General features: G+C 41.4%; 1 protein-coding gene across 4 annotated transcripts in view; it reads left to right on the forward strand.

The window, feature by feature from the left end:
• carf (calcium responsive transcription factor) overlaps nucleotides 1-12,015 on the forward strand; it is a 53,030-nt gene that overhangs the window by 23,445 nt on the left and 17,570 nt on the right. For all 4 annotated transcript variants that reach the window (XM_072261515.1, XM_072261517.1, XM_072261516.1 and 1 more), the window contains 2 exons: nucleotides 5,666-5,809; nucleotides 11,411-11,650. In XM_072261515.1, coding sequence (XP_072117616.1) covers nucleotides 5,666-5,809; nucleotides 11,411-11,650 — 384 coding nt within the window. The remainder of the gene's footprint in view (nucleotides 1-5,665; nucleotides 5,810-11,410; nucleotides 11,651-12,015) is intronic.

Consider the following 12,015-nt stretch of genomic DNA (forward strand, 5'->3'; position numbering starts at 1 on the left):
GCAGCGTCTGTTGTGGCTGTAGAGGCCCACACGGAAGTGACAGTGTCGGCTGCAGCGACCGCACTTGAAGGCACTGTCCTCCAGTGTTATCTTGGTGCTGTTTTCCCGACGAGTGCGCTTTTCTTCAGCAGCAAGCCTCAGCTTCTCTTCTTCTCTTTTTAGACCTCTGCGTAGTTCCAGCCTCCAGTGAGAGCGATCGCTTGCGATGTCCTCCCACCTCTCAACGTTCATTTTCAGTGACGTCATGTCTCTCTTGCAAACGGCTTTGAAACGAAGATGGAGCCGCCCTTGTGCTCTCTTGCCGGAGGCCAGTTCCCCATACAGTAGGTCTTTCGGGATCCTCCCATCTGACATGCGGTGTACGTGGCCCAGCCAGCGGAGATGGCGCTGTTAGAGCAGGGTGAAGATGCTGGGTATCTGGGCGCAGGCCAGGACCTCATTGTTGGTGACTCGGTCAGTCCATGTGATGTCCAGGATGCGTCTGAGGCTGCGAAGGTGGAAGGCGTTGAGACGCCGCTCTTGTCCGTAGTAGAGGCTCCAGGTCTCGCTGCCGTAAAGCAGTGTGCTGAGGACGCAGGCCCTGTAGACTGCAACTTTGGTGTGCGTCATCAGCTTTCTGTTCTCCCAGACTCTCTTTGTCAGCCTGGCGAATGTTGAGGCTCCTTGTCCGATCCGTCTGTTGATCTCGGGGTCTAGGGAGAGGCTCTCCGTAATGGTGGAGCCAAGGTATGTAAACTCGTGAACTATTTCCAGCTGGTAGTTGTTGATGGTAATGGCAGGGGGGTGCTCAACGCCTTGGCCCAACACGTTGGTTTTCTTCAGGCTGATGGTCAAGCTGAAGTCCTTGCAGGCTCTTGAGAAGCTGTCCATGAGGCGTTGCAGTTGCTCTTCAGAGTGTGTTGCCAGTGCCACATCGTCTGCAAACAACATGTCCCTGATGAGTACTTCACGAACCTTGGTTTTTGCCCTCAGCCGGGACAGACTGAACAGCCTCCCGTCCGATCTGGTGTGGAGGTAGACACCATCAGTTGATGTTCCAAAGGCGTGCTTCAGCATGACTGCGAAGAAGATGCCAAACAGGGTGGGGGCAAGCACACAGCCCTGCTTCACACCACTGCAGATGTTGAAGGCCTCCGAAGAAGAGCCGTCGAACTGAATGACACCCTTCATGTCTGTGTGGAATGACTGAACTATCCTGAGGAGCCTCGGGGGACAACCAGTCCTGACGAGCATTATGAACTGGCCGTCTCTGCTCACAAGGTCGAAGGCCTTCGCAAGGTCAATGAAAGCGATGTAGAGTGGTTGTCTTTGCTCTCTGCATTTCTCTTGTAGCTGTCGAAGGGAGAAGATCATGTCGATTGTGGAGCATTCTGACCTGAAACCACACTGAGACTTGGGATATACCCTTTCGGCTATTTTCTGCAGTCTGTTCAGGACCACGCGGGCAAAGACCTTCCCAACGATACTCAGCAAGGAGATTCCCCTGTAACTGTTACAGTCGCTTCTGTCCCCTTTGTTCTTGTATATGGTGACAATGTTGCAGTCTTTCATGTCTTGCGGCACTGCTCCCCCTATCCAGCACTGGCACAGTAAAAGGCCCTTGAGTGTAAGTTAGGTTAAAAATGAGCATTCATGCCTTATGTTCAGTAATAGAAAAGGGATGGTATTGATCAAGGGAGTTGGCAACTATTGCACTCAGCATCCTTCAGTCAGGATAGTTAACTCTTAGAGTATGTGGCACTGCTGGTAAGGTCAGTATTCAGTGCTCATGCCTAGAACATTATGGGGGTGTCAGGGTAGTGTGGGAGCTAACGTAACATTTTACAGTGCTGGTGATCTGGGATCAATTTCCACACTGTCTGTAAGGAGTTTGTACACTCTCCCTGTGACCATGTGGGCTTCTGGATATGTTGGCGCTGGAACTATGATGACGTTTGTGGATTCCTCCAATATATCTTCAGACTGTGTTGGTCATTGATGTGAACAGCGCATTTTGCTTTATGTTTTGATGTTTCAATGTACATGTGACAAATGATAAAAAAAAAGGTTTAGAAGGTGATGGTGAGCTATCAACTTGAACTGCTGTCTTTGCTCCCACATTACTGTTAGATAAGGAATTGGACATCTGCATTTCTTGTCAGTATGTGCTTTTCACTTTAGCCTGATCCAGAGGTGCGATGGCAGAGGACTGGAGAATAGCCAATGTTGTTCCCACTCAAGAAAAGTAATAGAGACAAACCAGAAAATTATAGGTATTGTGCCTTGCATCAGAGATTAAATTACTTGGTATAAAAGGAAAAAAAATTGTTAGTGTTCTTTGACTAACCCAATTTGTCTGTTTTATATGATTTGCAGGGAAGTAGAGAAGCTGCCAGTCTTGTTCTCAAAGTAATTGTCAGAATTTTTTTTTAATGGCTTAATTAGTTTTTGACTCAATACATGTTCATATTTTACCTGAGGCTCTATTTCTTTCTGGATTGAGTCCTGCATTGAAATTTGGTAGAGCAACATCATATGGTGGATGCCTTGATTCAGGTTGTGTAATGTTGTTTTGATTTCCTGTACTTTCATATTACTCCTATTTCATTTTTCTAAACTTTAAGATATTATGTAATAGCTTGTATGTTTTGGTAGCAAATTACATAATGAATAGATTTAGGTTATTGAGTTTGCCTGCAAACTTGAGCAGGTATGGTTAGTGGAGTATCCAGAGATAGAGCTGTGTGTCAGACGTAGCTATAAGCAGCACTGGGGCACCACAGGGAACTGTATTGGCTCCCTTCCTGTTTATCCAGTATACCCCAGACTTTAGGTACAACACTGAGTCATGTCATCTGCAGAAATTCTCTGATAACTCTGCAGTAGTTGACCATATAAAGGGAGGACAGGAGGATGAATACAGGGCCCTGGTGGAGGACTTTGTTCAGTGGTGCAAGCTGAGTCATCTGCAACTCAACATCAGTGAGACAAAGGAGATAGTGATAGACTTCAGGAAGACTAAGCCTGCACTGCTCCCTGTTACTATTGATGGTGAGGACGTGGATGTGGTACTCCACCTGGGGTGCACCTAGAGTGGACTTGAGTGAACCACCAACATAGAGACTGTGTACAAGAAGGGCCAGAGTTGCCTCTAATTCCTGAGGAGACTGAGGTCCTTTAGTGTATCAGACCCATAAGACATAAGCCTTTCAGTGCATTGACTCTACTCCGCCATTCCATTATGGCTGATCCTGGATCCCATTCAACGCCATATACCTGCCTTCTCGCCACATCCTTTTCACCTATCAACTTCCGCCTTGAATATACCCACGGATTTGGCCTCCACTGCAGTCTGTAGCAGAGCATTCCACAGATTCACTACTCTCCGGCTAAAAGAAAAAATTCCTCCTTACCTTTGTTCTAAAAGATCGCCCCTCAATTTTGAGGCTATGCCCTCTAGTTCTGGATGCCTGCACTGTAGGAAACATCCTCTTCACATCCACCCTATCTAGTCCTTTCGACATTTGGTAGGTTTCAGTGAGATCCCCCTACATTCTCCTAACTTCCAATGAGTACAGGCCCAAAGTTGCCAAACACTCCTCATATGCTAACCCCTTCATTCCCAGAATCATCTTTGTGAGGCTCCTCTGGACTTTTTCCAATGACAACATATCCTTTCTGAGATATGGGGCCCAAAACTTGATGATCAATGCGGTCTGACTAGTGTCTTATAAAGGCTCAGCATTATCTCCTTGTTTTTATATTCTATTCCCCTTGGAATAAATGCAACATTGCATTTGCCTTCTTTACCACAGACTCAACCTGTGAATTAACTTTCTGGGAGTCTTGCATGAGGACTATGAAGTCCCTCTGCACCTCTGGTGTTTGAACCTTCTCCCCATTTAGGTAAGAGTCTGCACGAATGTTCCTTTTGCCAAAATGCATTATCATACATTTCTCAACACTATTCCATCTGTAATTTTTTGCCCATTCTTCCAATTTGTCTAAGTCCTGCTGCAATCACATTGCTTCCTCAGCTCTAACTACCCCTTCACCTATCTTCGTATCATCTGCAAACTTTGCCAGAAAGCCATCAATTCCATTATACAATTCATTGACAAACAATGCAAAAAATAGTGGTCAAAATACTGACACCTGAGGGAGTCCACTAGTCACTGGCAACCAATATGCAGGACTTTCTTTCATATGTTCTACCAGTCTCTTATCACCGTACAATCTTCTATGTGGTGGTGTGCAAGGGTAATGGCATCAACACGGATGATGCCAACAGTCTCAATAAACTGATTGGAAAGGCTGGCTTTCTTATAGGAGTCAAACTGGACACATTGGAAGCTGTGGTAGAACAAAGGACCCTATGGAAAATCCTGGCAATTCTGGCCAATGTTTCTCACCCTCTGCCTGCCACGTTGGAGCACTTTTAGTAATAGTCGAAGACAACTGCGCTACTCCAAAGAGCGCTATGCAAGGTCAATCTTCTCTTGGCCATTAGGCTCTATAATGAGTCAACCTTTAGCCAGGGAAGTGATGACCCTTCCCTGTTAGACTGAGGGAACTTTTTTTCTTTCTTATTTCTTCTAAAATATTTATAAATTGTATATCTGTGTACTTGTAATGCTATTGTGACAATGTAATTTCATTTGGGATTAATAAAGTGTCTATCTAATTCTTGACCCTCAGTTATTTACTAGTTATGTTAGTGGAAGAGATCGTGATGTAAGGTTTGTTGATGACATAGAAATATGTCGAAGGCCTTGTTGTGAAGTGAATAATGTGACACTGCATTGGTGTATAGATAGATTGAGGGAGAGTGAATTAATGAAAATTTGGAAATTTTATAAATAAAATGGAAAAGTGTGAGATCATACGCTTGAGTAAGAGTAATTAAGGGCAGATTAATTGAGAAAGGCTATAAATGAGTGAAGCACACAGGGACTGGGTATTTTTTATGTGTGAATCACAAAGACAGCAGACAAGTACAGCGAATAGTTAGAGGGCAATTTGATATATTGGGATTTATTGCGAGGGGTTAGAGATTAGAAAATGAGAAGCTTTGCTACAGTTTGTAGTACCTGGACTGCCACATACAGTTTTGCTCCTCTTACCTAAAAAAAATAATAATATTTGGAAGGGTCCAAAAAAATCCGCAGGCTAATTCCTGGGATAAGAGAAATATTCTGTTTAGAGGCTAAACATGTTGAGCCTGTATATTTTGGAGTTTGAAATGCTAAGTGAAACCTAAAGGTGCAGCTAGGTAAGTATTGAAAAACCAACAAATTGAGGGTTCTGAGGAGCTGATGCGGAGCCTGAATAGATCAACTGTAAACCACTGATGGTAAGGCTGGCTTGAAGGGCCTGGTGGCTTACTCCTGCTATTTTCTTGTGTGTTTCAAGCTACTTTAGAGTCTGCTCGCCATTTATAAGTAGAGTGCAACAACATTTAAGGTACATTTACTTCCTTAAAACTGCTTACCATCATAACTCAAACTCAAACCTGAATTCCTGTATGAAGTTAGTAGTAACACAAAGGTTCTACTGAAGATAACAATTTAAGCACGTTATTTCCAGGTCCTTGATGTATTCATCTGAAGAAAGTTGGGAATGTAATGTTTCTTTTTTCTTGATGTTTTGTAACATTTAGAGAAACTGAACTTTTATTCTACTGCAGAATCTACATTAAAAAGGTGCGAAAGTTTCCAGAATACCGGGTTCCGACAGATCCTAAAATTGATAAGAAAGTTATTCGGCAAGAGCAGGAAAAGGCCTTTAATATGCTGAAGAAGAATGGGTTTGATGTGGGTGGAGTTGTCAGGTAGGAATACCATATATTTCAAAGAAATAAATGGCTCATGATTGGTTTGCTATCATTAAGTACGTGGTTATAATATTTTGATATGCATATGACTAATTCATTGCCTTTCTGTTAAACTTCATCCAGTACTAGTGCAAAATCAATGTAGGGGATGTCTTTTTAAGTTTTTCGAATTCATAATGAAAATTGTTGCTGTAGTCAACAGCATAAATTTAATGGATTCAACTGCTGTCAGTATAAAATGTGTTTGTAATAAATTGATTGACTGATATATTTGATTACATTAAAGAGTGATGGTATGGCTAGTGTTAAGGCTTAGTGGTGTGAATGTTCAGTGTCAGGAGAAACAACCACTTCTGTCTGACTGCTGGTAAAATGGCAGCATTTCAGACTGAAATGAAATAGTACTATGTGCAGTCACAATGAGGTGATTGATTTCACATCCCTATCTGTCAGCAGGAGTTTTCTGATCACAGAGGAATTCAGGTTCTCTCCTTAAGTCAGTGGGAGGAAGTTTCATTATTCATTTGATCAGCATTTCTTGAATGATCGATCAGAGGTGGGGCCAACTCTCTTTCTTTCATTCTTCTAGTTGGTCAGTTTTTGATGGAAATCTTGACAAAGGTGTCATTTTAATTCGTATTTACATGTTCATGTACACCGAAAATAGCAGTATCTGGTTATATTTTTAAATATAATATACCCTAGATCAATTAAAATTGACAGTCTGACCATGCATGTTTTTCTGATGTTTTTTTTTGAAAAAAATTCTCTTAAACTTGTACATCTTGAGTATTGACCCAAGTAACTTTACAAATGGTTTATTTTTATATGTTCTATCTAAATCCTATTATTCTAAACACCTTTATCATATTTCCTTTCAAATTTCTGTTTTAAGAAAACCATCCTCGAATATCTTATAATCCATATAACTAATACCCTATTTTTCTCATTCTTCAAAACCTGAGTGTCACTGGAAAGGCCAGCATTTATTGTGCATTCCTAATTCATGGTTATAGTTATCAAGATTGCAGGGCAGAAGCAAGTCCTTTGGCCTACTTGATACTGCAGTGATTATCAGTACCCATTTACACTAATCCTGTTTTATTTTCCTCGCAATCCTATCAACTCCCCTATTTTACTGCAGTGATTATCAATACCCATTTACCCTAATCCTGTTTTATTTTCCTCACAATCCAAGCTGCACCCCATAAATTGAGTGGCTTGCTATGCCATTTCAGAAGGCATTTCAGAGTCAAACCACATGGGGTAAGTTTGGAGTTAGATAGTTGATTTCCTTCCATGAAGTGCATTAGCTAACCTAATGTGTTTTACAACAATCCAGTAGTTTAGTGAACATTAACATGTAAATGCCAAAGTTTATCGTCACCTTTGTTAAGTTTTCTCTTAAAAAAGAAAATCAATAAATAGACCATAAGAGCATAAGCTATAGGAGCAGAATTAGGCCGTTTGACCCATCGAGTCTCCTCCGCTATTTCATCCATTTCCCTCTCGACCCTAATTTCCTGCCCTCTCCCCGTATCCCTTCATGCCCCGGATAATCAAGAATCTGTGAACCTCTGCCTTAATTAACTTGGCTTCCATAGATGCCTATGGCAGTGAATTCCACAGATCTACCACACTCTGGCTAAAGAAATTACTCCTCATCTCTGTTCTAAATGGATGTCCCTCTATTTTGAGGCTATGTCCTCTGGTCTTAGACTCTCCCACCATAGGAAACATCCTCTCCACACCCACTCCATCAAGGCCTTTCAACATTCAATAGGTTTCAATGAGCTATCCCTCATTCTTCTGAATTCCAGTGAGTACAGGCCCAGAGTCATCAGACACTCCTCATATGATAAGCCTTTCAATCCCAGAATCATTTTTGTGATTTGAACCTTCTCAAATGTCAGCACATTCTTTCTTTGATAAGGTGCCCAAAACTGTTCACAATACTCCAATTGAGGCTTCACCAGTGCCTTATAAAGCCTCAACATTACATCCTTGTTTTGTACTTTGGTCCTTTTGAAATGAATACTAACTTTGCATTTGCCTTCCTCACCAATGACTCAACCTGGAAATTAACCTTTAGGGTACCCTGCACGAGGATACCGAAGTCCCCTTGCACCTCATTTTTGAATTCACCGGCCATTTAGAAAATCGTCCCTGCTTTTATTTCTTCTACCAAAGTGCATGACCACACACTTCCTGAAACTGTTTTCCATCTGCTATTTTTTTGCCCATTCTCCTAATATGTCTCAAGTCCTTCTGCAGCCTTTACTTCTTCAAAGGTACCTGCCCCTCCACCTATCTTCATATTGTCTGCAAACTTGGCCACGAAGGCATCAATTCCATCATTCAAATCATTGATATATAGTGTACAAAGTTGTCCCAGTGCAGACCCTGTGGAGCACCTCTAATTACTGGCAGCCAACCAGAAAAGGCTCCCTTTATTCGCACTCTTTACCGAGTTCCATTCAGCCAATGCTCTATCCATGCTTGTATCTTTCCTGTAATGGCATGGGCTCTTAACTTGTTATGTGTGCAACTTGTCAAAAGACTTCTGAACATCCACCAATTCTCCTTTCTCTATCCTACTTGTTATTTCTTCAAAGAATTCCAATAGATTTGTCAGGTAAGGTTTTCCCTTAAGGAAACTTTGCTGACTTTGACCAATTTTATCATGTCCCTCCGAGTACCGGGAAACCAAATGCTTAACAGTTGACTCCAACATCTTCCCAACTGCTGAGGTCAAACTAACTGGCCTAAAATTTCCTTTCTTCTGCGTCTCTCCCTCCTTGAAGATTAGAGTGACATTTGCAATTTTCCTGTATTCTGGAACCATTTCAGAATTTCCTGATTCTTGAAAGATCATTACTAATGCCTCCATAATCTCTTCAGCCACCTCTTTTAGAACCCTGGGGTGTGGACCATCTGGTCCACGTGACTTAACTACCTTCAGATCTTTTAAGTTTCCAAGCAGTTTTTCCTAATGAGGCAACTTCACTTGCTTCTGCCCCTTGATCTCTTAAACTTCCAACATACTGCTAGTGTCTTTCATAGTGAAAACTAATGCAAAATACTTAAGTTTGCCTGTCTAAATTAGATTGATAATTTATTGATCGGTAAAGGCATCAAAGATTACGGGAGAAGACAGGAGAGTGAGGTTGAGAAGGAAAATAAATCAGCTATGATCAAATTGTGGAGCAGACATGATGGGCTGAATAGCCTAATTCTGCTGCTAGGTTTTATGGGTTAAACTCCATGTAGATAAAACATCTACTGCCTTACCCTTATCAAGCATCATGTCCACCTCCTCACTAAAAAACACAATCAAATTTGCAAGGCATGATCTACACCACACAAAGTGATGCTGCTGTCTCTAAACAGATCATGTCTTTCCACATGTGCATAAATCCTATCCTCAATATCCTCACCAGTAGCTTCCCTATCACTGATGAAAGGCTCAATGATCTATAACTATCTGGATTATTCCCATTTTCCTTTTGAACAAGGTACCCTCCAGTCCTTTGGGGCCACAGTTTTCTATCTCCTTCCTGCTAGTTAGTGGCCTAATGTCATCCACTGTATTGTTCCCTTGCTGTTTAATTGTGTTTAAATGATTGTGCCTTTGACTTCCTTTCTAGCACTCGGGTATTTTCCTTTAGTCATACCTGTCAGTGCTCTCTTCTTTGTTTGTTCTTTGTTTAGTATTTATCTTTCTTTCTTTACTGAGTTATATCTTCCATGACACAATTCCCACAGTCTTGTTTGCAACTTGATTTCTAACCCTATTAACATAATTCACTTCTTAACGCACACTGACTTGAGATTTTGCTGGTAACCTGCTTATTTCTCAACATCCAATTAATTCTGTCATATTTCTGACTGTCCCAACTTTTTCTACACTCCAGTTCTCCTGACATTACATCCTGGTAATGTGCCCCATGCTGAATTAGATACACAAAATGCTGGAGGAACTGAGCAAGTCAGGTAGCATCTATGAGAGGAATAAATAGTTGCTGTTTCAGTCCAAGGCCCTTCATCAGGACTCTGCCTAAAATTTGACTGTTTATTCCCCTCTATAGCTGCTGCCTGACCTGCTGAATTCCTCCAACATTTTGTGTGTGCTTTTTCAGCATTTTCAGAATCTCTTGGGTTGATCCCATGCCAAATTAGCTTAAGCGCAGCTCCACTGCACTTGTTAAACTCCCTGTGGGAATCTTGGTTCCAGTTCTGTCTAGGTGCAATGTGTGTATCTTGAACAAGTCATACTGCCATAGAACTAACCATGTCCCCCAGGATCTGAATCCCCTCCTCCTGTACCATAACTCTAACTATCCATTGATAACACATTTTCCTATTTGTACTCTTAACAATATATTGCACTGAATTAATCCAGAGCTTGCCGTTTTAAAATGAGTTCAACATTGCTACATAGTATAACTTGGACTGGGAATGAGTATTATGTCATGTTATAACAAAGGTAGGCAGAGGGACAGGTAGTGTTGAGGAAGCAGGGAAGCTGCAGAAAAACTTGGACAGATTAGGAAAATAAACAAAAGTGTAAGGAAGTGTATGGTCATGAAATTTGATAGCAGGAATAAAGGCGTGAACTATTTTCTAAATAGGGAGCAAATTCAGAAATCAGATTTCGGCATTCTCGTGCAGGATTCCCTAAAGGTTATCTTTGCAGTTTGAGTTGGTAGTAATGAAGGCAAATACAATGTTAGCATTCATTTCAAGAGGACTGAAATATAAAAGCAAGGATGTGATGCTAAAGCTTTGTAAGGTGTCCTTCTGACCACTCTTGGAAAATGATGAGCAGCTTGGGCCCCTTATCTAAGAAAAGATGTGCTGACATTGAAGAGGGTCCAGAAAAGGTTCATGAGAATGATCCCAGCAGTGAAAGTGTTAACGTAGGAGGAGTGTTTGTTGGCACTAGGGCTGCACTTGCTGAAGTTTAGCAGAATTGGGGGGGCGGGGTGTGGAATCTTATTGAAACCTATCATATTATTGTAAGGCCTAGGTAGACTGGATATGGAGAGGATGTTTCCTATAGTGGGGGAGTCTTGGACCAGAGAACTGAGCCTCAGAATATAAGGACGTCCATTTAGAACAGAAACATGGAGGAGTTCCTTTAGCCAGAGGGTGGTGAATCTGGAATTCATTGCCATGGAAGACTGTGGAGGCCTAGTCACTGGGTACATTTAAAGCAGAGGTTGATAGATTCTTGATTTGTAACAGTGTCAAAGGTTATGGGGAGAATGGGATTGAGTATGATAATAAAGCAGCCATGATCAGCTATGCAGAGCAGAGACAGTGGGCGGAACAACCTAATTTGCTGCTGTATTTTATGGTCATATCTGACCATATAATTTTATTGCAATTATTAAAAATATTTAGTTTTGCTTTGAATTTACAAAGATCATGGTCTTATATTAATCCCAGATAATTTCACTGGCATATCTCTAGACTGAAATAACTATATTAGGCATCAAGATTTTCACACAGTTCATTGGACAATGATTTTATTGCTTAAAGAATTTTCTGGCAGCTGGAGGCTTTTGCCATTAACCATGGCCATTTTTGCCATAGGTGGTACGTGCAATTACCTACACCACAGGCTCATCAGTATCATGATCAAGATGGTTCCTATTTGCCACCACCTCCGTTGCCACCACCGCCAACATATGTCTCCATTGAAGAAGAGGATATTGGTATGATGGATGAAAATGGGATTCTTCCATCTCGTTTGCACCCACGCGTCACTGAGAAGATTCGAGAACTGGTTGCTCAGGGAATTGACCAGGTCTACATGGTTCGGAAGCAGCTCAGGTATAGTTTTAGTTGAGCAAATACTGTGAATCTGGAAATGTTAAATAGTGGATATGGTTAACAAATCATAACATCTTTGTGAGAGAGAGCACTATAACATTTGGGGTTAAGAGCTTTACTTGGAGTTGATGAAAGTCTTGATGAAAGATCATTGAGTTAAAATGTGAGCTCTGTTTCACATTTTACTGGACCTGAAATTTCTTTTTTTGCATTTTCTGTGTTTCATTTAACCCACACAAGAGAGCTAAGTATAAAATGTACCTGCAGAGAAACTCAACAATGTTGAATCCTTTGTCACTGCTGTATGTAAAAAAGACCACCTCATTTTGACATTTTCCCTTGCATGTCATCCAAGCAAAATATAA

This window comes from Mobula birostris, chromosome 6, assembly GCF_030028105.1.
Source record: "Mobula birostris isolate sMobBir1 chromosome 6, sMobBir1.hap1, whole genome shotgun sequence".
Lineage (NCBI taxonomy): Eukaryota > Metazoa > Chordata > Chondrichthyes > Myliobatiformes > Myliobatidae > Mobula > Mobula birostris.